This window comes from Parus major, chromosome 26, assembly GCF_001522545.3.
Source record: "Parus major isolate Abel chromosome 26, Parus_major1.1, whole genome shotgun sequence".
Classification (NCBI taxonomy): domain Eukaryota; kingdom Metazoa; phylum Chordata; class Aves; order Passeriformes; family Paridae; genus Parus; species Parus major.
Genome location: NC_031795.1, coordinates 3,222,523 through 3,250,432, shown reverse-complemented (window position 1 = coordinate 3,250,432; position 27,910 = coordinate 3,222,523). Strand labels below are relative to the sequence as shown.

The 27,910-nt window shown below is 47.2% G+C and overlaps 1 protein-coding gene across 2 annotated transcripts; it reads right to left on the bottom strand.

Annotated features, from left to right (window-relative positions):
* Positions 1 to 27,910, bottom strand: ILRUN (inflammation and lipid regulator with UBA-like and NBR1-like domains). Of its 2 annotated transcripts, XM_015650714.2 has the most exons (5): positions 27,658 to 27,910; positions 15,995 to 16,149; positions 12,574 to 12,771; positions 10,820 to 11,148; positions 1 to 3,376 (listed from the first exon to the last, which is right to left on the bottom strand). In XM_015650714.2, exons 1-5 carry the CDS (start codon positions 27,813 to 27,815, stop codon positions 3,341 to 3,343), a joined length of 876 nt encoding a protein of 291 aa, XP_015506200.1. In that variant the 5' UTR covers positions 27,816 to 27,910; the 3' UTR covers positions 1 to 3,340. The 2 variants fall into 2 exon arrangements, with proteins under 2 accessions (XP_015506200.1, XP_033375838.1); XM_033519947.1 differs by lacking the exon at positions 12,574 to 12,771 and having other exon boundaries at positions 27,658 to 27,881.

Genomic DNA, 27,910 nt, shown 5'->3' with positions numbered 1-27,910 from the left:
TTCATTTATACATTAAGGAAAAAGCTTCCTTTATTTTCACCCCCAATGTGCTATCATAGGACTTCTCCCAGACTCAGAGAGGCAACACACCATCCCGTGCTACACATGCACTGCCCTGGCGAGCACAAACAGGCTGGGAACCACCCACGCACTCACACACGGAAAAAATTAAACACAACAGAAACCCAGACATGGGACAGCGTGCATTTCCCACCCACACCACTGCTCTCTGACTGCACAGCTCTGCCCCAGCTCCCAAACCTTGGCGGGGCTCAAATCCAGCACTCCTGAAGTGTGGGCAGAAGATTCCCACTTTCTCAACCCCTCCCATGGCACTGTCACTTCAGGGCCAGTCCCAGGGACATCCTGCTCCAGTTTCCCAAGACTGGGAGGTGACTGCTTGAGCTGTGCTAGCGACAGGGTCCAAGTGGCTCTTGCTTACCACAGGGACCCACTTAGAGGCCATCAGAGATGTTCTACATTACTCTTTTCTGTATGGCAGCCGAAATAAACTGCAGTATCATGTAGCAGAATTTTGCCAAATTCACTTTAATCTCCCCATTAAAAGCTGGACACCTGAAGCATGAGCAATCTGAGGGCCGGCTGCACCATGAAGTTCCAAGAAATCAGGAGATAAAAGCACCTTTGGCCTCGGTGAAAGAGTTTTTACTGGAGGAAAAACACAGAGATAGACCAACCCCTGTTTTAACATACTTCCAGTGCCACAGCAGGGGCTACAACACTGGCCCCAAAGAGCCAGCGCTCTGTGGATCCCTCAGCTGCCTGGGCAGAGCAGGATGTGAGCAGAAAGAGCTGCAGATCTCAGAGCCCTGCCTTTCCTCACACCCTGGAACATGCAACCCTTGTCACCAGGACACCACAGACTGCAAATGGGAATGCCTTCAGAGTGGGAAAGCACATGGCTACTTGGGGTGCATGCAAGTTTTGATTTTTCAAGACAAGGGAAATAAATTCAGCCTTAGGAGGAGCACAGGAACACAAGTGTGGCAGCCAGGGGACACAGGAGGAGCACACGTGCCTGGGAACAGAAAGCCAGCATGGGGGTATCTGAGTGCAAGGGTCTCCCAGGTGCCTCTGCTGACACCAGACAAAGGTCACAGCACCAGCTCTAACTCAGACCTTGATTTCCCTTCCTTTCCACTATGCAGCTGACACAAGGAGCTAATAAAGATAAGGAATCACCTCTTCACTTGGACCAAGAGCTGTCTCCAGAAGTTCAGTGCCCTCAGAAGGGGAGCAGTGGTGCTGCAGGTGTGATGTTCATTTCCTCAGAGGGGCTTGTGAGCCACCTGTGAGGAAGGGAGGGAGTGAGCAAAGATTTCACCTGCCCACAGCCACCGATCTGGCTGCAAATCACCCCTCAGATCAATACTCAGATCTAATGCTCAGAACTAATCCAAGGCAAAATGTTAGAGCACAAGAACCAAACCTTCCAAGAAGTAGCACTTCAGCAGGTTCACTCCAATCCCAACTCTCCCGCAGATCCAGGGCACAACCAGTTGCCCACCAGACTGCAAGTGCAAATGTCAGGCAGTTCAAGTCCTGTGGTGCCACTTCTATGCAGACAGTTTCTGATCTTGTACTTGTTTCTCCCAGCTAATCAGTTTCTGAAGGGAGATTTCAGCTAATGGTGATCTGTAACAACTGAACCTCTGAATTTTGAACAAAATCCGTCACCCAATCCTTCTTCTGTTGGACACAAGGAACTCCCACTGGCTGCACAAGGTCCATCCATATGCACCCAGGTACCAGTCCTTGGTAGCTGCAATCAAGATTCCTCCATTTGAAACCAGCCACAAAAACAAAAGCAGCCAAGAGCAGCAAGGGCAAAGCCATGCAGTGTGCAGCTCTGACACAGGGAAAAGCCTTCTCTGGGAAGATCTGGAAGAAGGTCAAGGGAGCTTTGCATATTCCTGTATCTTTGGCAGATGGCTGTTCCAGCCTGGTTCATTTGTGCAGGATGGTGCTGCTGGGCTTGCTCCCCTCTGTGGGGAATGCACTTCAGAATAAATTCACCACAGTGCCTGAGACCAAGCTGCATCCCGTCACACTGCACTTCCCAGTCCAGAACGGGAGGAAAACATGCTGGAGGAACAGCAGAGCAGCCGAAATCTTTTGCAATCCCTCCCCTAACATGAGAGCCCACTCAGAGCCTCAGTGCAGCCCTGAGCCCAGATGACAAAGGCAGAAGAAGAGGAGGTGACAGTGGGACCCAGCTGTTGGTGCCAACTCCTGCTCTGTGCTCCAGAACACATGGATCAGCCTCCAAGCTACACCTCAGCACAGGAGAAACAAATGCAAACTTATGCTCTGAAAGAGAGAGGGGAAATTCCAAATGAAAAGGACAGGATGTCTGTGAAGCTTTGCAACTACCAGCAGGTGAATTACAGCTACAGAGATTCCCCTTGGCACACAGCTCCAGGCACAGCTACTGCACACAAGTGAACAAAAAGGGATTTTAAACTGCTAACCACACAGGACAGCTCAGGAACTTGAATAAATCAGTTTCTTATTAACATGGGTGTGTATATATGTACTTCATGTACAAGGGGGAAGGGAGATGAGCCCTCCATGTTATCCCAGAAGTCCCAGAGTCTCCCTCTCCAACTCTGATACCAAGACCTGTCCATAGTGTGGTTCCCAACGACACGCAGGATAACTTAAAAGCAACACCCAAACCAAAAGGAAAAGAGGAAATAAAATATTAAAAAGTTGGTAACTAAAACCAGCAGATGCTGTTAAAAACGCAGTGCTGGGTGCAGACCCAACCTGGCATTAAAAAAGCCTGACAGAAGCAGTCCCTGCACAAACCCCAGCGGGTGCTGAGCCAGTCCCGTTCGGCAGCAAACCAGGACATTCTGGGATAATGCACGCTGTCCCTTAGGAAAAAAAAACAAACAAAAAAATAGAACAAGAAACAAACAGAAATTAAACATTTGCTCAAACTACAACCGCTCTGTAGGCAAAATATTTTTTTTAAAGATGGCTTTTAAATTTTCATTTTTAAACTTCTTTTTAAGCTACCTAATTACGTGTGAAGATGATTTCTAAAAACCCATAGTGTTGGTGTCTCTTCTTCCTCATAGCATTTACACCACTCTGAACTCCAGCAGTCACACATGCATACTCAGGTTTTGGACTTTCCTCTGGAAACAGCTAGTCTTAAGTTACTGGGCTTTTATTTTTTCTTCTTTTCCAGAACACGGAGGCAGAGAAGGGGGATCCACGTTGTGTCTGTCTGCCACATGAATCCCCCTCCCTTCCCCCAAAAAGTCAGCTTTTTCTTGTCTTGTCGATACCCGTTTTGTGTTTTTGTGTTTTAAGACTGTCCGAAGTGATAAGGACCGTGGAAACCCTGAAAGAAAGTTGGAGACATAATCAATTTTCAACAGACAAGAAACAAAACGCTCAATGCTCAGTTCCAAAAAGTACCCAGCCCAGCCCAGGGCTTCCCACCAACCCCACTGTGGCTCCAAGGACATTCTTAAATCACATGGTCCAGGGTTGGTTCCCCCAGAGAGGGCAGATGCCACTGCTTACCTCTGTAAGATGATTTTAGGTGATGGTCACAAAATAACTTGTGTTTTCTACAACAGAATTCCCTATAGATGCTACAACACCTGCCGGCCCAGGCCCTGCAGCCTCTCCAGTCTGTCCCAGAGACATGGGGCTGTAACCAGGGAAGAAGGCCATGCCAGAAAAAAAAAAAAAACCAAGAAAAAAAAAAAATCCACGTTCCTACAAGTGCCATGTGTGCCTTCTCAAGGTGACAGTACACATTTGCCTCCAGTGAAATCAACCAGACTATTTACCAAAACCCCCAAAATGCTTCCTACACAACCCATTTCCCTCCTTTACATCCTGAAGTGAGTCACCTAAATGTCAAATCTAGTCACAGGTCTCAAATTAACAGGAACTCCTTTTGTAACTTCTATTGTCTGGATCAGTTATCCGGGGTTTCATCAGGAAGCAGAAGAAAGACCAATGGGCAGCAAGGGATGCCCCAGCTCACAAGGAGATGAAGTTTGTCTGTGATCAAGGTACAACCCCCACACAAACCCAGACACTGATTGAGGTCAGGAGGCAGATGAGAGAGAAAAACTTGTTGTATCTCATGGCAGAGTTGGAGGGCCATTATGCAAATGCTTCTCAACATAGTCCAGCTCTTCCCAGCACACTCTGGGTAAGGCAGAGAGAAGCCAAACCATTCCCGTTCCAGCAGAACAGGAAGCTCTGACCTCAGTTTTCACTACTCTGCCTTTAACAGGGCAAATTTCCTAGGAAATACCATTTTCTATGTGTTCTACAAATTTAAAACCCCCTCACTGCAGGAGCCAGGGCTGTGGAGCCATGAGTAGGAACACTGATTGTGTAAAGAATCAACGTCACTGGCAAACCCCAGGGTGGAGAGCTCTGCTGCAGATCTGACTAGGAAGGAAGTGCCATGAACAGTCTGTAATCTTGCTAAAGCTGGAGAGAAAAAGTTCATTCTTGGGGATATAATCAGGTGGTAAATACAAGCAAATGGCAAAATGAAGCAGCTCTCAGAATCCAACCGAGAGGAGGATCAGCAGACAATTAACCAGGACATCTCCTGAACTGCGTGGGAAGTATGAAAGACTGGGGACGTGGAAATTGCTGTTTGCAGACAGAAATACATGCAAGTGATGGAAAAACAAACACGCTTCTACCCCAGGAATATGCTGCAGTGCCAGTTTGTAAAGCTTTTCAAAAGAAACGGCCAGCAGATTCCAGCATGGCAGTTCACCTGAGGAGGGAGATGCTCCCATCAAAATCCAGAGACTGAGAAATCCAACATTCCCAAAAATACACTCACTGAAACAGGGGGAAGGGGAGAAGCAGGAGAGAAACATAGAAGTGGTGTGAGCAGGTGCACAAAAAAAGGACAGAGGAAAAGTAATGTATAAACAGGATCCCAAGCAGTCTCACCTCACAGGGATTAAGCTATTGTACTTAGCATTCTGCAGAAGGAAAACAGGATTTGCTGCCGATTACCTGTACAGACATATTTGCCAGAATTTGCTTCATCTTTGAGCTACCTGCACACAAGGCTTTGTGTGAGGCACTGCCTGGCGAGCTCAGGTGTTTAATCATCCCTTGCTCCTCTGCTGGAGGATGCAGCACCCTGGGAGTCCCTTACCCTGTGTCACCTCACAGGAGATGCCAGAGGCAAAAGCACCTTGCTTGCTTTAATTTGGGGGACCACAAGCCTTCCCCTGTGGTGTAAGGAACCGTCAGTCACCCTCAGTCTGACATCAGAGCAGCTCATTTGCTCTTGGATACAGAGAGCCTGTGAAGTCACTGTGAGCTGGTTTGTATAGAAACCCTCTGGATCTCCACAGACTGGTTTATGGAGCACCTAATTTAAAGCTATGCAATTATGCAAACTGTGTCAGTTAAACCCAGAATTTAGCTCAGCACAACAGATTCCTCAGCATGTACAGCTCTGCACCACCTGCTACCCTGCACTGAACAACTGACACCCTGGAATGAGCTCCCCTGGCAATGCCAGAGCAGTTCCACAATCCATGACCATGGTCAGCTCCTCCTAATGCAAGGAATTTCACCATGGAAAAGTGCCAAATCTTTCCTTTTGGAATTGCTGCTGTTCACTGCATTTCACCTACCCAAGGTTCATTACTGGACGTAAGAACTTGGCAAAATTGAACCCCATTCGAACCTTTAAGCTGAGTGAGAGCTGCTTTACTGCAGACCCTGTGCAGGTGACTCCACCGCTCCTGTCCCATGACATTTAGTCACCACACACAATATAAGGGTTTGACACCAGAAAACTTCAGTTACTGCTGCAATACAAATACCAAACCTCTGTATGTCATTTTCAAGCCTAATTATACTCTCTATGCAACATTTTAGATCATAAACATGCAAAAATAATTCTGCAGACAATTGCAGTTTTTCCGAGTTGTTCCAATGGAAGGATTATTTCCACTATTTTTGGTGCGTTCCCGTCTATCCTCCAAGTGGGATCACTGTCTTTATGAAAAGCTCAGCTGCAGCTTTGCAAATTCAGTTCTTCCAGAATGTTCCCCAGAAGTAACTGCTCACATGCTGTTTGGAGCACTGGCTCTTCACACAGACCAGCGTGTGACAACACAGGACTGAGATTTTCCAAGCAAAGACTCTGCATGGCAACTACTGGTATAAATTATCATTTGACTTGTGCCTCTAGAAGGGAAATGAGATGTTTTGTTAAGTTAAAACCCTCTGTGAATACTGAACTCTGTAAACTGAGGTACCTGTGCTGAGAACAAAGTGAGGATTAAGTGTTCATAAACCATCACACACAGGCTTTCAGACAGCTCTTTATTTCACCTCTGTGACTGAGTCACCACCAATGCAGGTACACTTCGAGGGACAGGAGGTGGATGCACAGCTGCACAATACAGGAATCTCCCAGTGGACACTGACAGTGGCCCCAGCCCACACTGCCGGTCCCCATCCCCTCAGGCCACTCCTACCCCGCGCTGCTCCAACCTCGCTTACGTAAACTGAGCACAAACAGAGAACAAAGCATCCAGCACTTGTGTTTTATTCCATGCATGCTGTGCAAACATGGCGTGGCTGGGAGACCACCAGGAAGTTCAGAACCTTCTGGGAGCAGGCACTGGCAGGGCTGGTTCAGGTGCCCATGGGTAAGGAGGTGGCAATGCTCAGGGACCTGATTGAGTTCCCATGCACAACTCCCTGATGTGCTGCTGGGCCAGGATAAACAACAGGAACTCTGCTGAACTGCAGTGGAGCAAAGCTGGGCTGAAATCAGATTATCTGGCACTTCCCACAGTCAGGAAGGACATGGATTTCATGGATAAACTGACTTGCAGCACCCAAACCACCGATCTCTCACTGGAGAGGCAAACCAGCTTGTGCCAGTCCAGCCCAGGCTGCAGTGCTGTGGGAGCTCCAACATTCTCCTGCTGTGTCTAAATGGATGTAACCACACAGTGACCAGCCCAGTGTGAAGCCCAGATGCCTGGATGGAAGGAGCTTCTCTCCTCCATGGATGTAAACATTTTTGGGGCATCATCCTCATGCATAAAGACAGTCTAATGCCCAGTTTCCAGTAAAAGTATTTCTGTCTAAAGTTTACAGGGATACTCCAAAAATCTGCAGATTGGAGGCCCTGGTTTTGGAGAAGCATGGCTCTAGAAGCAAACATTTAAGCTCAGAGAGTGGAAGCCAGTTAAAGGCTCCAAGGGCACAGGGTTGGTTTCCTCTTATGTACAGAAAGCTGCCAAGTAGCTCAGCTCCACACAAAACAGAGGGAGATGAAGAGCATAAACACAGCAGGAAAAAAGAAGTTCAGATTTTAAAGCTGTGAACTCCAAATATGTTTCTGTTTTACTGGGCTTTGAAGAGCAGTGACCAGGACAGTCAGGCACCATTTGCTATGGTGGGGATGATGCCCAGTGTCCTGTCTGGGCAAATCTTTGCTGAATCACAACCTCCAGGTGCTGTTTTCTGCATGACATAGAGAGAAGTGATTCCTCAATTCATCTGGGCAGCAGGTTTAGATACAGATCTATAGATTTTATATAGAGCTGTTAAGTACAATCTACGTGTCAGAATATGGCTATTCACTTCTGATCTTCCCAGACATGGAAACATGTACATTTCTATCCCCAGTTAAGCAACTAAACTCTAATTCCCAGGCACTGTAAGACTGGATCTTGGGCTTTTAATGGAAAAGCCAGTCACAAGAGAGTAGCAGTGACTGTGCAGGGTTGCTATGAGACAGGAGTAAATTGGAGGAAGCTGTATCAACCTCAGATCTCCAGAGAAAGCAACTGCCAGAGAATAAAGTATTTGTGGACGGGGATTTCTGGGCATCCTATCCTGCACTTAGGCACATCTTTACATCTAAGAACATGCAAAAACTCCACTGGGAACAGATTTAACAACAACATGCTTCAAGCAAAGCCGTGACAGGCCCTGGCCTGCAGCCTCCCCACAGTGTGTGTGGAAGGTGGGCAGGGGGCCCCAGGGAGGTGGGTGCCATAGCAGGAATAAAGGGCACATAGCTTGTTCCAACCATGCCACAGGTTTCATCTTACCCACTTACAGGGAATTCTGTGTCTGGTTTTGTTTGTTTTTCCCTAGGACACCCAAACCACACACTCTGCTGCTGTATAAAAGCATTTTGAATGTCTCCAGGTATGAAATGCTGCTGTACTTGTCTAACCCAGCAGCAGATGGCATGTCGGCGTCGCCACAATCCTGACTCCAATGGGGAATTCTAGAGGACAAGTCACACCTGCTCAGTGCACCAGAGGGAGAACTAATTCCAACAAGGTCTGGCAGCTTTGAGTATGTTTTACACCTGCAGATGCCAGAAACCGCTCGTTTTATCTCAAAGATTTTATGGTCTCATGCACTGCATGACTGGGTGTCCCCAGTGTCTGTCAGCAGAGGAAGCCTCCACAGTCATCTGAGAAATATTTAAGGGCTTATTTTACTTCTAAATACAGGACACGGGCTTTTTTCAACATTTTAACTGAACCCAAACCCTCTCCTTCACTCACCAAATGGCCTGTCATACACAACTGGGGATTCCCTCCCTCTCCCAGGTACATGAAAAGAGACAAAAATATCAGAGGCCCTACTGAAGATAAATAAAATCCAGGAATCTTGGAGTCTTTGCCACTGCCTAACCAACCCACAGTGCTCTTCTGTCTGCTCTAGAACCTGAAATAAAGCCTTTCACATCAATATTCAATCACAGGGCAACAACTCCCAATGCAGTAGTTTTCCTTCTCCTCTGCAGCAGCAGAGTACTGGTGAGATCCCCTGGGGATGTGGAGAAGATAGGCAGGTAAAGCTTTTCTCAACAGGTACTGGAGCTCCATCTGTTCCTCAGGTAATTCAATACTCCTGACATCACCTCTAATAACCCCTTTTCTGCTCCAGTAGCATCCCCAGCTGGGGAACCATGCACACAAAGGGAAAAAACCAAACAAAACTGCATCTTTTTTTCCCAGGGGGTGATGTTCACCTGGCCATGTCCAACTCCCTCAAACTTGTTTACTACAGAACCAGTATTGAACCAGTATGAATACTGGGTCTGTGGCGGAAAACTTCCTGCCCCAGGCAGGATGGGCAAGGCTGGAACAGGACTCAGATCTTCAGACCTACCTACCAGAAGAGCCTCCAAAAAATAAAATAATTTTATCTTAGTATGTCACAAACAAAAAAGAACTGCAGTAGAGAGAAAAAACACCCAAAAATTGAGTAGCTTTTCTATATCCCCCACCCCCAATCAAAAAAGGACCATGAAGTTTGTCACTTCTGAAGCCAGCAAACAACATGTCTGCTTTAATCTCAGACAATCCACCTCAAATCCACCCAAGAAAATTCTGCAAATACAAAAAGAAACAAACAACAAACAACCCCAAAACAACCACGAAAAAGGGGAGGAAAGGTCACCTGCCCTATGTTTGGGGATATATTATAACCACCCCAGTTTTCTCAGAGCACGGAGCTCTGGGTTACCAGCTAAACCAGCTCACTTCAATCTAGTGACACTTCTCAGGTGATATTTCACTCTCCTGTTGGCTTCTGTCCCACAGCACAACTGCTCCTTGCCACAGGCTCCGGTTCCTCACACCCATGTTCTTTGAAGCCAGTCCCAGCCCAGCCCCTCAGGGAGCACCATGACCCCACCATGTAGGCACTAAAGCAGAGACTTTCAGCACTGCCACTTCAGGTGGGGTTCCATTGAAAGCTCATCCCTTCCCAAGCCATTCACTCCACTGCTATGAGCAGAACCTGGCAGCAGGAGCCATCCCAGTGATGGTGTTTGGGAACACTAAGTGGTGGCAGTCAGGCTCACCCCATGTGCGCTGGCCATAAAAAATGCACAGCCCTGGGGTAAAGGTCACTAAACAAGATCCACTGGCACAGGACAGGCAGGTCATCCAGGGAGGAACTAAAGTGCTGTAGGTGAACTAACATTAGGGCTTTATTAAGTCATTCAGCAACCAAGTGTTATTGTCCTACACAGCCTGCTCAAAGTACAGTAAAGCATTTTTAAAGGATTTTAAAAATCAAACTAGTTTGACATACGACAGTACACACCTACACATACTGCTGCATTAACAGGTGGATTCTGAATTGTAAATAATCCTGCAATTCATATTTCACACACAAGCAAATAAAAACAGTCAAAATATCACTCAGACTCATATAGCATCCACCAAGCAAGCTTTTGAGAGAGATTTAAAGTAAAGATAATTTAAAAGTCACCTACAATTATGAACAAGACAAGGACACAGACAGGAACAGTCCTTTGATTGATTGTTCCTGCAGGCAGCTTCTGGGATCAAATGGTGAGCTCTGTAGTCTCCCCACACCAGCTAAAAAGAAGTTATCTGGCTAATCTGAAGTTTGAGGGTGTGGTTGTTTGTTTTCTGTTCAAAATTATGTCAAACTCAGGACACATCTAGAGAGATATTTTGACTTATTTGCACACACAACCGGAGCAGGCTCCGGACACTTGTGGTTACAGCACCCAAACAAGGTTATATAAATTTTAAGGACTTGAAGCAAAAACAAAAAGGTGGATCTGGTAGAGTCTATCAGAGGCAAAAAATATTTTAATATAACATGAGGAGTTGGCAGAGTCTGACAGTCAAATTCAGAACCTTCCTTAGCAGGTCTGGCAGAAGCAGAAGGAAAGGGCTTTGCAGTTTGGAAGGAAGAGCAATTACACATCTGCCAGGCTCCTCCCCTACCCGTTCTCCTGCTCGCCCAGGGCACCTACCTTACTGTACGTCACTACTGACAAGTTGTTCGAGTGACTGCTGGGGGAGAGATTTACAGAGTTTTGTGACAGTCCATTCTGATCTTGTTCGATTTGGTCAGGAGCAGGCCCCCATGTGTTTTTGCTGATCGTGCCTAGCTCGGAACCCCCAGGGTCTTTTAGGTTGTTTTCATCTGGTTGCCTGTTCTTCTGTGGAGAGGCGAATGGGTTAAAGTTTCCTTCTACCTTGCGGTGTGGCTGCGTGTTGAACTCTGTTTCAAAGGATGACAGCTGCTGTGTGACACCCAGAAGTCCTCCAACTTCCACGCTGAGGATCACCCAGATGACATCTGCGGAAAGATACATGTTTGGGTTGTCACTAGATGGGAGGTTATGAAAAAGGGTCAGAATGAGCAAATGAATTCCATCCTTTACAGTATTGTTAAAGCATGTTTTTAGAAATGCTCATCAGTACTGGTTCCACTGCCCCCAGTTTAACAGGCCTGGGATCAGCAGTTTGAATTTTAGGAGCTAAAATTCATAGGGGCACATGACTTGCTTAGGGAACTCCACACCCCACCAGGGTCAGGACCCCCAGTACACACCACTGTCCACAACCTGCACAACCGCCTCTCACTGAAAACTGTACACACACACCACTGGCCCCACTGTACACACCTACCCCCACTGACCACTCTGTGCACAGCCACACGCACCAGGGATCCCCCACCCCCCCAGAGGCGGCTCTGGAGCGGCCCCGCAGCGCCCTCTGCCGCTCTCTCCCGGCCTTGCGGCCCCTGTGCCGCCCCGGGCTGGTACCACCGGGCCCCCGCCCTAAAACGGGACGAAATTCCGGGCCCGCGCCAGCAAAGCCACCAGCTCAGCTACAGGGGGAGAGTCCCTCGGACTCAAAACTTGGCAGCCAAAGGGGTTCAATCTTCAGGTCATGTTTTGGCAGAAGTGACAACTTCTGGCAACACAGGGACATCTCCCATTGTCTGGGGCTGGGAACCCTCTAGAAACCCTGAGAAACCTTTGGCTTCGTGAGCACATGGGACCAGCAACACAAACTGGCCAGGCTGTCCCACCTGCATGGGGATATCCCTGCCCATCCCTCAGGGTCACACTGGGTCCCCTACACTCTGAAGAGCCGTGTGGCAGTGACAGTGCTGCCAGCAGCCCTCTCCTTATGGGCACTGGTATTTTTGCCTCTGTATGCCAACACCTCTCACTCAGATCCTGAAATCTGGGATACTCCCAGCTGCCAACAGAGACACAAAGATGTTCTCAGTGTAAACTAAAGCTAGCAGAAAAGGGGAAGAAGGCTGCACTGAAGGCAGATGTTTGAGGCCCAGGCTGAAGCACCAGACAAAATAGCCATGTATGTTCTTCAAACAGAGAAATAGCTCACAGGGGATGCACTAAATCACTGCATTAAACCCTGAGCATTAACTTCTCACATGAGGTTTTCACTACTATTTTATGTTCGTATGCAGTTCACGACGTTAAGCAATGGAAAACTGGGAAAGAATCTCAGCAAGGACCGACCAGGAAAGTCTCCACTAGACTGTGCACATCCCTTTGTTTTCCAGAGTTTTATGTAATCTGTAATTTGTTCCAGTGCTTAGAAAACACTGACCAAGACAACAAAGCAGCTTCCTTGATGTTTTCCTCCACTGCATGTTCTATATTTAGGCCTGGGACCGGCAGACATCTGCTCCCGTGGTGTCCCTGCTGTCCCCAGTGGGGACGCAGGCTGGGATGGGGCTGCTCACCTCCGTAGTAGAGACCTGTGGCAGTGCACATCCGCCACTGTCCCTGATACATTCCGGCAGTGCTGGGGCTGCACATCTGCACGCTGACATCAGCCATCTCCTGCGGCTCCAGGGACCTCACCATCACCATGTTCACGTGGCCAAACTGGTCTCCACCGACATACTTCAGGCAAACCCCTGGGGGCCACGCCTCCGTCCCTGGGATTAGACAGGAGAGGGAATTACTGACAGTGCACCAGGAAAAGTTTTGTCTGTTTGTGTAAGACTGGATGAAACCTGCTTGTTAAAACAGTTGTGCAATTGTTGGATGGCCAATGCAAACCAAGATACACAAGACACACCAGCAGTGGACGCTGAGGAAGCCTGGTTTTCAGAGCAGGCTTAACTGGTGCATTTAGGGACCAGCAGAACAATTCCGCTTTAAGCAATCTCTATGTCTTTGTTACACAAAAAAAATCTCAAAGTCACAGTGTAACAGCTTTTAATAAAAACCAAACCAACCCAAAAAACAACTTAACCTACACACACCTTCCCTTCCCCAGGGCCAGAGGCAAAGACAAGAGCAGGATTGTGTTGTGTTCCTCCATTTCTTCCTCCCTCCACGAAGCTCCTGAACCATGCCACATCAAATACCTGTTATTTACACAAAGTGCTGGTAACATGTCCTCTCAGGGATTCATTTCTTTCTAAACCTGTTGGGAGTCTCAAGAGGAACTCATAGTTTGAGCTGTAAGTGAAGCGAAGTGCCAGCACTTTTGCCTGAATGGATTTATTTCTGTCCTTGCACCAACCCTGTTCTCAGGCTTGTGCAAAGGTGGGAAGGGCTGTGAACACACGATTTATCTGTGGAGATCCATGTTTGGACTGCAGACGCTGGGACCGACAGCATGACCTGGCCATCAGAGAGACAGAAAACAGCTCCTGCGTGCAGGCACTGCTGCCAAAGATAACAAGTGCTGGGGCAGACAGAAAGAAAAAGTGTTTCTGAGACTCATGAAAAATCAGTTTAGCACAATTCTCTTTTGCCTCTTCCCCAGTCACGTCACATGACTCAGCTAGGGACTGAGAACGCCTCCTGCTCAGCTGAGGCTGACGGAAATGGCTACGGAAAGCTTGAACCACCACAAAGCTTGGAATTGCTCTGTCTGGTCCGAGGCGAGCGTGCTGGAGGCTGCTCTGACCTCAGGTTACCTCAAGGACCATCCTTTGCAACAGCTTGCCTGCTAATTTAATACTCCAGTGAAGACACAGCAAGGACTGGTTTTCCCGTCAAGTCCTTATTTGTGAAATTCACAGCCTTGCAGGGAGAGCAGGATGTGCACGAGTGCAATGGGATAATGGGTGTGGGGGACGTACCAGTACAGCTGGAAAGCTGCTGAGAGAGCAGGGCTCTGAAAGAGGAGCTGGGTGTCTGGCTGACCTCGGCCTGGGGCGTGGGGCACTTGAGCATGAAGCCTCATCTGCAGAGCTTGGCAGCTCAGCAACATGGTTTAGTTTAAATTATTTATGTGATTTTTATCAGGTTTAATGGCTTTAGGCTTGCAAGGTGTCTAGAACACTGCAACTGATAAGCCTCATAAAATGAAATTATGATTATGTCATTCTATTTCAGTACACTCATCTCTGAGATGATAAATTGCAGAGTGTCCTGCAGAGCCAGCAGCAGCTGGGGGCAGAGTGGGGAGAGGAAGCCAGGCTGTTAAATCCTGCTGCTCTTTCAGCAATGGTTCTACTACACAAACTGCTTTTTTATTAGACAAGGCAGCACTGTCCTGCAGGTACCAGAGCAGGGCATTGTTTTTTACTGACACATATGAGAACCTGACTGAACTGAGCTCACAGCTCACACGCCTCAAACTGACAATCTCTGAGCTTTGCCTGTCACACTCATCAGACCTGCAACGCTCCAGTGACACATGCCTCAGGTATTTTGTGTTCTAGAACTGAAGTCATGTAATCAAGGACTCCTGTAGAGTTGTTAAAAACCTTGGCGCTGCTTCAGTTATCTGCCTAACAAGTAGATATTATCTGGAAACACTACCGCCCTTTGATACTATACCTTAATTAAATCAAAGAATGATTTTCAAATGCTGCAGTCCTCCCCACACAGCATAGTCATAACCACCATGTGAAGCTGCACTTCACTAACCCTCAGCAGTGTTGTTGTACCAAGCCCTGGCCTCCAGCACCACTGTTAGGGCACAGATGGATGGTCTGATAAGCCAAGTTCAAACCACACAGAAGCCAAAACATGTCAGCCTCATCAGGAAATCCTAAGTCAAGGTGAGCTCGTGTCCCTCATTTTAGAAGACCCAGGATTTCAGAAAGTGAAACATTCCAAGAACAATGAAACATCCCCTGAACTAGGATGCTAAATTAAGGCTGAATTCTCATCCAGGAAATGGCACATCAGAGGAACAAGGAAGCGAGGAGTTGGAAGGGCCCAAGATAGAGGTGTAGTCATCACACACAAAAATTGGGACACTAAGAGTGGAGAAACAAGACCTATCACACTTACTAGATTTTTAAGAGCTGTATTTGGGACAGTTATAAAAAACTGCCAGTCAACTTTTCACAGTACTGGAGTTTCAAGCAAATTCTACATGTCACCCTTTCATTGTACTTCTAAACAAAAGGAGGCAGAAAAAGTACACTGGAACATGAAATCCTTCCTCTAGAACACATTCTCTATAAATTAGTGATCTTAAACATCCTCTCTACAGAAATACTCTTAGATTTTCAGTGCGTTAAACGTACTCTTAGGTTTTAGTGTGGATATTCCAAGCTGCAGTACAAGCACTGCAGCTATCCACAAGCAGGCATACTGAGACAGCTGAACTGGACTCGTGATGACTCCCAACACCTCGGGGTGTGGGATTGTTCTCCCTCACACAAGTACAAGCAGGTAAACTAAGTTCAGGCACACAATTTTAAATGCTCATGCAGCATCCCATCACCGCACTGCTTGAGGACAAGGAACTCCTTCACATCCATGGATCTCATTTTCCTCTCTGACTGCATCCCACCAGATCAAGCATCGGGAATGCACTTTGCCCAGCCTCACTTCCTGGATCCCAGTCACTTCTTTGACTTATTTCAAACTGGAATGTGGTCTCTCCAGCCCTGCATCCTCTCAGAATGTGAAAAGGTAACTGGGCCCAAAGTGGACCTGCCACATGACCCTTCAGTTTGTCGGCAAGTTTCCTAGAGTTTGTGTGGTGGCACGAGGAACAAGACTGGTGATCTGACCAAGCTGCACATCCCACCACAAAATGTTTGTGCCAACCCAAGAAAGGGAACTTGCATGGGCTGGCAGCACCTCAGGGTGCCTCCAGCTCAGGTGAGTACACGCAAGCTTCCTGCCACAAGCCAGAATCCCTCCCATTGGACCGCAGCACCTGCTGCAGTCCCAACGCCTCACCTGTATTCTGTATCCTCCACGTTTTTGTAAACTGGGTATCAGGAGGGATGGACTCTCCTTCACCTATGGTGACATCTTCCACAAACGACATGGAGGGGACATTGATATTTGGACTCTCAAAATCATAGTAGGCTCCAATGGCAGCTTGTAGATTCCTGGAAAGGAAAAAAGCACGTTACAACCTGAAGTACAGGTGGGTCAGACTCATTGCACAGGTCATATCTCATCCTAAACAGTTCAGCAAAAAATACCCAGACTATAATAACTCTGCTCCTCATGTGTTTTTTAAAAGCTTTATCTCTATTGTATGCTGATTCGCCAAGATAACAGAGCTCAAAATACAGCACTTTTTCTTGTCACGGACACTGGTTTAGATCACTTTTCTACTCTGATTCTATTTTCCCTGGAAATCTTGGAACTTACAAGTCTTGGAGACCTCTGTTCCAACAGTTCTTTATGAAACTTGCTGAACAGTTCAGGAGACATCTAAAGAAGAGCTATGCCACAGGAGGCAAACGCTGGGCAGCTCCTTCACCAGAAGAAGCTCGTTACCTCAGCTAATTTCAAAAGGACCAACCATATCTCTCCACTTTATTTTGGCACAAAAGGAGCACAAGAGGAACAAAACACAAAGAACACTCTTCTCATAACTCTCAGAGCCAAAGGGCACCAGTAGCTACAGATAATAACTCCAGCCTCACTGTTTTTGAAACATACCATCAGGTACAAACTGTTTATTCATCAATGAAGTGTCTGCTTAGCTTTGGGTAGTCACAACTCACAGGAACTTACAAACCACCTGAGTAAAGAGTTCTCACTGAATAAAGATAAATGACAGTGCAAGTCTGTGATACATTAGGGACATTCATAAAGTCACCATGCTATTGATTCCTGAGCCACAGTGTAGCTACAACTCATGATAATTAATGTGAGAAGAGGAACAGTCAGGCAGGAAGAGGATTCATGAGCCTTAGCTGAGTTCCACGATATACTATTAAGTCATTACATAAGTGTTTGGCAACTCATGTAATTCCTCTGTTTATACATGTCTGAGAGGTTATGGCCCTGATTTACATGTTTTGAGTGGGTGCTGTGAGAATGGAGATGAATAAAATCTCCCCAAATGCAATGGGTGTAACAACTGTTTTTTTTATTCATGATTGCAGAAATCTGTTTTGCTTTTTTGAGCAGGATAGAAAAAATCCCAAAAACAAGTTTTCAGGAACTAGGAACCACCACCTAAAACCAAAGCCCTGCAGAAGCTGCTCTGTGTGGGCACAGTGACATATTGAGGGGCTGGACAGTGGTGGGGTGTCATGTGTCCGAGTCAGAGAGCCAAGGTGAAAGCAAGAGAAACATTTGCAGTGTGACCCTGAGCAAGAGCAAACACAGGGCTTTGTGGGGCTGCTTGCCAGCTGGAAAGAGGCTTGAAACAGTGAGTAAAGAAACTGCCTCCTGTTCAATTCCTACAGTGTTCATGGCAAAAAACATTCAAATCAGACATTCTGGATAAAATCTGAACTGCATGGGAGCAGTGTCACTTTCTCCTCACAGAAAACTCAGGGGACCCAAAGTGCAGCAGCTGATGGGGGGCGGGGGGGGGGCAACAGCAGGTGGTAGAGCCGCACTGGGAGAGGAGAGCTCCATCAGTTTTGCAATCAATCCATCCATTACAGCACCAGCAGCCAGCAGATAATCGCTGTGTGAGTCACAGGAGTTCCTGACATTCTGCTAAGGAGGCACTGGAGGAATGTCCTGCACAACATGGCCACGGGGATTGATCAGCAATTCAGCAATCCCAGCCTCACAGCCAGACCTTTGCCATCTGTGCCGAACGGACTTTGGTCCAACTCAGGAGCCACCGGGTCCCATGCTGTGGCCAGAATTCGGAATTCCAGAGCAGAAACCATTATTCAGCCTGAGGCATTTTCTACTTAGGAGTGTCAGGGCTCTAATCCCGCCAGCTCAGTCAAATGCTGCAGGAAGGGGCCATGTCACATTAGCCAGTAAACAGAGACAAATGCTCAGTTTTACGTCACCAACCGCCTGTTGCTTATACACTGCACAAGATTTACATAACTCACACCAGGGCTGTGCCAAGAGACTCCTGCTCGTTCACCCAGCTAACACCATGAGCTGGAGCTTAGTTTGCACTAGAATTTCTTCCTGTAGTACAGCAATCCAAGGCAAAAGGTATTGTAAGAGATACAAAAGACAGCAATGCAGTTCTTTCTCTTCCTAATCCACTACTACATAACTACATTTTCCGACGGACCACAACATCTTGTGAGTGATGGCTCTGGAATCAGTGGTACTAACGTTTTATTGACACTGAGAGGAAAAAATGAAAGTTCTGAGGGGCAGACTTCTACTGAAACTCTTTGTGAGGCAGCCAGGCTGTGTTTGTTTGCTGGGCTGCAAACAGGTCTCAGAAGGTAGTGGGCTATTTGTGCACATAGGCCTGGGGCCAGCACTCCCATCCTGGGGTCATATTTCAGTGCGCTTTGCCATTGGGAAACAACAACACTCCTCTGCAGCATTGAGTTAAAAACTAACTAAAGAACGCATGCTGGAAGCAGATTTACACCATTTGTAATCAAATATTCCCCAAACCACCTCTGCACTCCCACCATATCACCTGTGTGATGGGGGATGTTTGGGGTGAGCCCTTCTATGTGTTTCAACACCTCTTGGACTTCCCAGTAGAGAACTACAAAGAAGGTTCCAGAAACTGAAGAGACATTCACTGTGGCAAAAGCCAAAGTCAGGATGACAAAGCAAATCTGCCTTGAGTTCATGTTCTTTGACACAGACAACCCCAGGAGACAGGGCCGGAGCAGCAGCAGCCATACTCTGTGCCAGAGGCACTCCCAGCTCACACCTCAGTTGTATTCTCAGCTCGCACAACCACAGGTTCTGTCCCACTCCTCTCCGCAAGAGACAGTGCTCCCCCCCTCCTCCAGTGTCCCAAAACCCCCAAGATCCCAAATAAAAAAAAAACCCAAACCCCAAGTTGGAGGGCAGCACTCTGGGGAAAATGCCACTTGCAGAGGTGAACTCTCTGCAGTCTGGTGGTGTGTAGGCAGCTGAGCCCAAGCAGCACACCCTGCACTTACCCTTCTGCTACAGGCACAGTGCAGCCCACAGCCAAATTGACCCTACTGATAGAGATGCATTAGGGCAAACACACTCAAGGCCCTGAATTTTCTCTATTTTTAAATAGATATTTGGGGTTTTTTTTAGGTCTTTACCCTTGTGTCCCGCTGTAACTGCACAGCCCCAGCTGCAGACATTGAAGGGACAGACACAAAGGTCAGCCCTCAGAGGGTCCAATTATCATCTAAAGGCTTCTGTTCACACATACCTGCCTGCTTGATTTCACTTTTCAGTGTGACCTACACCACACTACTTACTACCCTCTGCTCTCTGCCATAGGAGATAAATTACTATTATAAACCAAACAACTCTGCAAATCCAGCCAGTGTAATTGACATGATTGAGCTCTCCTAATTACAGGAGAGGCCATGCAGCTCTTTCTTCACAGGGCCCTCCAGGTCTCAGGACCTCCTTACATTCCCAAAATTAAGCAATTTTTCCACTTTTAGAGCAGTCCTGGACCACAGCAGTTTGTAGCCCTGCCACACTTACAGAGCAGGTCTGATAGGATCCAAGCGCTAACTCCTGGGAAAAGCCTGCAGTCACAAGTCACCCCAGAGATGAGGTGAGCCCAGGACTCAGCACCCTGCTCAATTTTAGTCCTAAGAACAAGATTCCAGAAAGAAAGAGGGGAATAAGAAGCAAATACAGGTTGTAGCTCCACCTCATCAACCAAATCCACTCTAACTGGGTATCCCACTCCTTCCTCTCCAAGAGCATCTGGTAACTCTTGGGTGTCAAGTGCTTTTCCCACACAACACCAAAGTGTTCCTTTTCAGATCAATCCTGCTCTGCTGCTTCATTTCAAGCCTCAGGAGCTAAATTACAATAGTCAAGTTAAAACTTTCCTGCTAATAGCTCTGTCAACATCCCTTAACAACTCTTAAGTGATAGCAAAGAGGTGGCTCATCTTGAGCCCTTCTTTTCCCTTCCCTGTTTTTTCCAGACAGCCTTTTGTTATGTTAAACCAATATACTTAGTCAATAATTAATTAAAGTAATTCAGTGTTCAAAATTAAAAGAAACTCTTCCAAATCAGTTCACAAACTCGAGGCATCCTTACACAACCTCCCTGTCCTGCAAACAACCAGCAGCATATGGGTAAATGTGTTTTAATTAATTGTATCAGACTTTTTTAGGAGACTGAAGACACTGAAGCACCAAGGCTGTTGAGGCCTCAAGCAAAGCATGGCATGGGCCCAAGACCCTTCTGCTCCCCAGAATATGGAGAATTCTTTCAGCATAGAGAAGTTCAGTATCTTGGAAGAAAAGCAGTACAAGCAAGTGCTCATACAAGAAGAGGGACATTAGAATTTGCACTATAAATGTTACAGGAATCTGCAAGATTTCCTATATTGTCACATTACTTGATGAGAGAAAACATGTAATTTTTTTTTAAAAATAACAGATTTTTTGGGGGTAAAAAATCAAATCAAATCATAGCTTAGGCTCAAAATCCAGCCTGCAAATTTCCCTCTCTCTGGCTCCTGCCCATGCTCACAGCATGGCACCCACCATGGCCTGCTCCTGGGGAACACTCCTCCTGAGCTGGTGGAGAACACAATGGAAAGAATGCTCCCTGCAGTGGCACCTTCCATTTTGAATTTTAGACAGGATGCAGCCCTCAGGTCATGCAGAGACAGCCAGCAATATTTATTAGGTAACAAATGGACTTGGTCATTGTAAGGAAGGTGCCAAAGTCCATCCCCATGGAGGGTGGGAGGAGCCAGGCAGGTGCCCTCAGCACTCACAGGGTGCAGTGTTTTGTCATGAGCCAAGCAACTCAGGTGACATCTCCTTGAAACAGGCAATGTAGACACTGGGCACTGCTAAACAGCCCAATAAAATCTCCAGCACAGCACATGTGGTGTAGAACACCTCAGACTCCTTCTGTAACTCAAGTCCCCACCTTCCCAGACCTCCTCTCGCTCTCCAAACGCAGTCTGTAACCAGGCACCACAGCACCCCATAAGGTGTCTATTGTTAAAAGCAAAAAGAAATAGTGCAGCAGATGGATAGTTTCTCACTCCCAAATAATGGAACTTCTCCACATGATACAGGGGTGAGAGACTAAAAACACATATTCAAGTGAGGAAACCCCTTTTGTCTCTTAATTTCCATGATCTTAGTTGGATGTTCTTCACCTTAGCTCTCGGATCCACCAATCCTGGATTGCTGATACTTGAGGCTGGGATGTCTGCAACAGCTCCTATTGCTCCTGAAGCAAGAGATGTCTCACTACAAGGCCAAAGGGGGTGGGGGAAGACATGCACATCATGCTGCAGGGAAGCACTTCTACCTGGAGCTCTCAATTCAAACGTTCAATAGGGATGACACATGGCAATTAAGTGCAAAGTCTCAAGATGTTTTGAAGGGCTGGAATTTTAATCAGTGAATATCTTTCAGCAGACAGAATTTCAGAAAGCAAAATTTCTGTTCGTTCTTGACCCCTCTTACACTAAAGTTGCATTGACTTCTATATATGAAATTGGGAAAGTACCTTAGAAGATGTCTGATGATGGAAAAAGACCACTGAGGGAAGCCGAAAGCTTTAAGCTGAATTTACACAGCTGAAGCAAAAGTGGGAGGGGGGGGCGGGGAGAAGATCTGGCTAAAGCTTATGTATTTTTTCACATGAAGACACAGAAAAACATTTTATTGTCTCAGTTGAAAGCAGCAGTTCCACAGTGGAGCGTTCTAGGAATAAGACAGAAACCTGTGGTGACAGAAGCAATCTGGTGTCTGCAGGGGTAGCATGAGGAGAGAAACTGAGAGCCCACAGGAGAGGCACAGTGTCCTCAAAGCACCAAACCATTAACTCACTTTCCCTGAGCAGCTTGAATGTGCACAGAAACATGAACAGGAGCTGCTGAAACCTTCCTGAGATACCTGCACAGGGCTGAGCACAGCACCTGAGCACAACCCGTTGCCCAAAGCAGCACCACAATAATGATGCTACAAGCAGGAGCCACCAGAACCATCCCCAGCAGCTGAGCCTTCCCAAAGCAGTTGGTCCCAGCAGCTTTAAATGGGGGGTAAAATATCTGAAGAATGTCCCAGCAGGAGCTGCCATTGCAAACAGGCAACAGCTCTTCCCAGTGGAAAATCATTGAGAGCTGCCAGTACACAGGAGATTCTGTAATTGCCAATTCCTCCACACAAACTATATTACCAGTCTATAAGTGTCTGCAGGAAAGTGATGGGGGATTAAGCTACAGAAACCGTCTGAGAACAAGTTGGGGCATGTAAGGCAGAGTCCGGCTGGATCAAAACTATAGTGTACCCAACTCTCAATTCTGCTACAGTTACCTGCTTATGCTTTCATGCCACAGGCACCAATTTTTCAATGCTTTGTACCTTGGAGCACAATTATAGTATGTTCCACAGTTATAAATACAATTTCTTTAGAGTCTAGATTTCATTCAAAATAATCAGATCAAACACTTGAGTTGCTTTGGACAAAAGGTGTGGGTTTGGGGTTTTTTTATGCACTAGATAAAAGCTTCTAAGAAAATATTTTTTAATTGTTTAATTCTGTAACGTTGCTATTTTTAGTAGCATTAGGAGACAGCTGTGGACACAAAGAGGCAGCAGTCTGGGACAGTTCACAGGCACTAAGAGACCTCCACTGTGTCTCAAGTGAGCCACAACAGACTGAACAGTTTAAAATCTCTTTTCCCTCCCCAACCCAAGGGTGTAAATGACCTTGCACCTGTCACAGTCGGCAGAGCTCCCTAAACTGTCCTGACACCCTGGTGACAGCACACCAGCAACCATCGGATCTGCTTCTGGGGTGCCATTTCTGCCTGTGAGGACAGTGTGTCACCAATTGGGCTAGAGTAAGATGGACATCAAGTCCAAAGCCTCAGCTTCCTTCTTCCCCTACTAAAGCTTATCAACACCCCATCAATGTTTTGAGGCAACCCTTCTCACCAGATTTGGCCCAGCTGGTCACCATAAACAAATATTAACCTGACCAGAGTCAAACCAAGACACAGATTGCTCGATAAACGTGTACTGAGTCACAGAAAAAACATGGGACTCTGGTATCTGTCACCTGATAACGATGACGAGAACCAAAGGAACAGGAACTCCCAGCCACTGCTGTCACTGCCCCACGGATGCTGGGTGAGGAATGAAAATCCACAGGCATCCCCAGGGAAGGATGATTTATTTGTAGAATCAGGTCTCAGTTTCCTGCCTCCTCCATGATACAAGGATTCCCCACCAAAGGGAAGGGATGTCAAAACTGAGCTCGAGTTCTATACAGAGCAGTGGGGAAGTTTTCCTCACATTTGTCAGAACAAAGATCCAGTTTGAAAAGTAGCCCAAACATCTGTTCTCAGAGGACACCTGCACGCTGCAGATGTCTGCAAACACCTGAGGTTAAAAATCAGGAGCAATGCTGATGTGAGCCCCTGTGGGAAACATCCTGTGTGAGTGAATCCTCTTGGTTCACTTGGTCTGTTCTACTAAATTCTGAGTGTCGTGACTTCTTACACAAATATACCTCAAATATTTCTCTGAGTAGCACCTACACTTCATATAAGTCATGCGAAAAGCAATTAAACCCCTATCAGTTAAACCAAATTAAGTACATGCACTTCTGGGCAATACAGGTGTTTCACTGGATATAAAGAACTTGGAACAGCCCCACCCACAGGGATGGAAATGTGAATCTACAAGGCAATTGTAGCACAGAACTGCCTCACACCTGACATGAAAGAGAACAAGGTTCTAGTGCAAATTTCTGTGGTATTTTCAGAGATAAACTTATCTTCATGCAAAACATCACATAGGGAGTACTAGTTAAACCATGACACAGCTACAAATTCTCCTAAACAGATGAAAAAACACAAGGACCTCCAGAAGAGATCTGACAACCTTACAAATAATGACCTTTTTACCTAAAGTTGGATCCAAAAAGCTTTATTACAACAATGCTTTTTTTCCCCCCCCACACAATGGAAACCATCATTACCTGACACATTTCAATTAAATATCACACCTACTGCACTAATAAAAATTCAGCTTTCTAAACAAGAGCTAAAAAGAGAATGTAAAGAAATATCACATGTAAATTATTGAAATATACATTTGTTCTTCCAAACTGGGAATGTCTGAGCCAGCTACACTAAAATATGGATTTTAAATCCACCACCATTAGCTACTTCAAACTAATTCACTTTCTCATGAAATTAAAGCAGCTCCAAGCCTCTCACCCACAAAGCTGGCACACACTCCAATTAAAAGAAAATAATTTCTTTTTCTTGTCCCAATACAATTTCCACACCAGCTTTAGAGGAATCCAATGACTTTTATGGAGTTCCAGGAGCTCCTGTGAAGGGGAGCCAAAGCCAAAAGGGTTCAGACCCACTTTTGCCCATCTCGCTGATCACTGTGGAGCTGCAGGCAACACGTGGGACTTCACTGCACCACAAAAATCTCTCCCACGAGTCCCTTCCCTCGCACCTGTGGTGGGGCCCAACATCTGGAGGGGAGGGAGCAGAGCCAAGGTAACTGAGAGGGGTTTGATCCTGGATGTAACAGTAGCAAAATGCCCTCCCCGCTCCACTGCACAGAATTTCCTCCCAAGGAAGAAACATTTCAGCACCAAAACATTTCATTTTTGGTTCTGCTTTTTAATATAGAAGTTCACTTTTGGTTTTAGGCTGAAAGCAAAAGCTCAGCCTCTCCCTCTGCAGCCGCTCTGAATGGAAAATGAATAACTAAATGGTAAAGCCTCTTGGACTTTCTTTGTAAAGGATGGTGTATGCTGCTATACTAGAGAATGTACTGCGGGATCTCAGGAATCAGATTTATGCAACAGGAAGGCAAGGAGTCAGCACAGAAAACATACAGAACTCTACAAAAGTGTTCAGTAAATACCATGAAAAGTCAAAGGGTTCAACCTGTATTTCCTGCAGATCAAGGAACAAGCTCTGAAACTTTGGATGCATATGTTCAACCCAAAGCATTTCTGCAGCAGTTAATAAAGCCAACTGGCAGTTCCTTAGCACTGCCCAAACCTGACAGAGGTCTGAAGGGGCACTGGGCATTCCTGGGAACTGGAGAAGTGGACACAGACTTTTAGAGGCTACTTACAGGTATTCCTCCCCAGTCAGCCACTAATTTTTCTCCCCAGATTGGCCAAACAAGCTATTTAAAAATAATTCCTTTATTCCAGCAGTATTGTAAATCCTCTGACCACAATTACTAATGATGCTGTTAGAAATAGTCTTTCAAAGCACATTAAGCTCTGAGTGTTCCCTACAGTACATGAAAGACACAAAGTGGGGACGGAACTGCGGGTCTGGAGATGAGTTATTGCCAAAGAGCAGCTTTCACATCTGGGAACAAGTTCTACTGAAACTATTTATGTCTTTGTTAATTAACTCACACATGGGACACTGCTACAGAGAACCTAGAATACTTAATATGTGCACTTCTGTCACTCCACTATGAGCTCCCTCACTATTTCCTGCAGGTGAACATCAATCCTGATATAGAAGGATCATCCCTGAAAGAACGTGCCATGCCTTTAACACTTGGAAAAGAGACCTGATAGTGTCATCAAGACAAATTATTTGGAGGACAGAAGGTTCTGACCCTAATCCCAGGCAACACAAGACAAACCTAGTAGGGCACCTGAATTACCTGGGCAGTGCAGATTGCACAGGGCCCCTCAAATGACACGGGAAAGGCGCTTCCAGAACAGGAACACGTGTCCTGATTGTCCCTGCTGAGGGACAGGGTTAGTGCAGGGTCAGCCCAGCAGGGCCAACGACCCTGTGGCCATCCAGGAAGGGGTGGGAGCTGGGCAGTGGGACAGACACAGGGCAAAGCTGACAACTGGACACACCAGCACGAGGAACAGCACTAAGCTGTGGTAGAAGGAGCAGCCCCTGCCAGGCTGAGAATGGGCACTCACACAGGCTCTGAGCCCTCTCAGAGCAGTCCCAGCCTGTGTTTGTTTGCACACACATCTCACCACCCCAACAGGCACATGCCCATCCAGCCACAAGACTTATCAATTAGTACTTCAGAAAAAATGTGAAAAACGATGTTTTCAGAACCAAATTATTGAAGCTGAGAAATCAAGGCTACTTTAACCACTTTAGATCTTCTTCAATTGAAATTAACATTTGAAAAAGCCCTTGGTTCTGAGGCTGGATTTGAAATGCTGTTATTTCAAACAAGTATTCAATATTCCTGGATGAAAAAGAGCTGCTTCAGCACAAACCAGGAACACTCTGGCTACACAGAGCATCTTCAGGAGTAACTTTCAGGTTCAGCTCTGTTCCCTGCTCTCCCAAGGAAACTCACAGAACCCCCAGGATTACAGTGCAGTGTCAGTTTTATCACCAACACACGGATGAGATGGGAAAGCGTCTTCTGCTGGGAACCTGTAGTTTCTTCCAAACTTCTGAACTCCTCGAGACCTTCCTTCACATTGTGTCAGCTTACAAAGCACAAGTAATGACTTGCTATTCCCCTACTCTTTCTGCAGATGCTTATTTGCCACTAGAATTCCTTTCCTAGGAAGGAAAAGCAAATCCAAAAAGCCAACGAACTTGTCTTATCACTGTTTATAAGCTCAACAATTCACACAAGTTTTCTCCCAACTGTTGATATTCTGACCTGCCCTTGGATTTCAGTTTTCAAAGCCAAGGTTTCTGGGTTTGATGTTCTATCTCTAAGCAGAGCTTTGCTAAGTGGTCGCTCTTCAACGTGTCTGAAACACACAGCACTCGTTTGCTCTCCTGCAGCCCCCATTTTGCAGGGCTTTCAGGTGAACACACTTTGGAGATGAGCTGAGAGGTGCAAGGGCTCAAAACCCCTCCGAGTAGCAGAGCAGATGCTCCAAACATCCTTTTTACAGTTCCTGGGCTCACTGCACCAGAACACTCCTAGTTACTGTTTTTCACCCTCTTACTAAATAGCTCCCCTGTTTTTCTCGAGCTACAGCTTCCCTGATAACCCGTGCCTACTTTTTCCGTGGGCAGTAACACAGAGCCTTTATCAAGACAAACACACACCCGAGAGTCAGAAGATTTAGACCCTCAGTCCACAGACAGACGCTGAGTTTTCCCCAAACACCCCGGTAACTCTCACACGTGCACCGCGGCAGCTTCCAGGGTCCTACAGCGTCTTTCTGCCACAATTTCCCTTCCTCCGTAGCTGCCTCAAAGTCGGGGCGCCACAGCCCGTCCCCGACCTCGGCCCTTGGACCGGCGAACCACCGAACCTGCACCCCAGCCTGGGGCCGACAGTCAGCCCCGCTCCGCCCCGGCCCCGTCCCGCTCTCCCACTGCCGTGGGAGCCGACTCCGGCCCCGCGCCGCCCGCCCGGCCCGGGCAAGGGACAGAGGGCCCAGCACAAACACCGCCCGTTCCCCCCCGCCCCGGCGGGGCCCTGGGGCGACCGAGCGGGGGGAGGGCCGGGCCCGCGGCCCCTCGAGCCCCCTCAGGCCGTCTCGCCCGCACCCCCCCGGCCCCGGGCCCGCACCAGTTGGTCATGTCGAGGAAGAAGGCGCAGCCGGCGGGGCTAAGCTGGAAGCCGAGCAGGCGCTGGAACTCGCCGATCAGCACGTCCTTGTCGGTGGTGCCGAGGCAGCTGAACTTCTGCATGAGCTCCGCGTCCAGGTCCACGTCCATGCCCTCCATGGCCGGGGGTCCCGGGGGCTCCGCGGCCGGGCCGGGGCCGCCTCAGCGCCGCGCGCGCGGGGGGGGCGCGCGGGGGCGGGCGGGCGGGGGGGGGG

What these genes read in the sequence shown, in the direction of transcription:
- ILRUN (XM_015650714.2), bottom strand. Translation starts at nt 27,815, where the DNA reads ATGGAGGGCATGGACGTGGACCTGGACGCGGAGCTCATGCAGAAGTTC. An exon ending in TTCCTCGACATGACCAACTG is followed by an intron (nt 16,150 to 27,657) that starts GTGCGGGCCCGG and finishes TTTCCTTTCCAG; the next exon opens with GAATCTACAAGCTGCCATTG. An exon ending in CACAGGTCTCTACTACGGAG is followed by an intron (nt 11,149 to 12,573) that starts GTGAGCAGCCCC and finishes ATCTTTCCGCAG; the next exon opens with ATGTCATCTGGGTGATCCTC.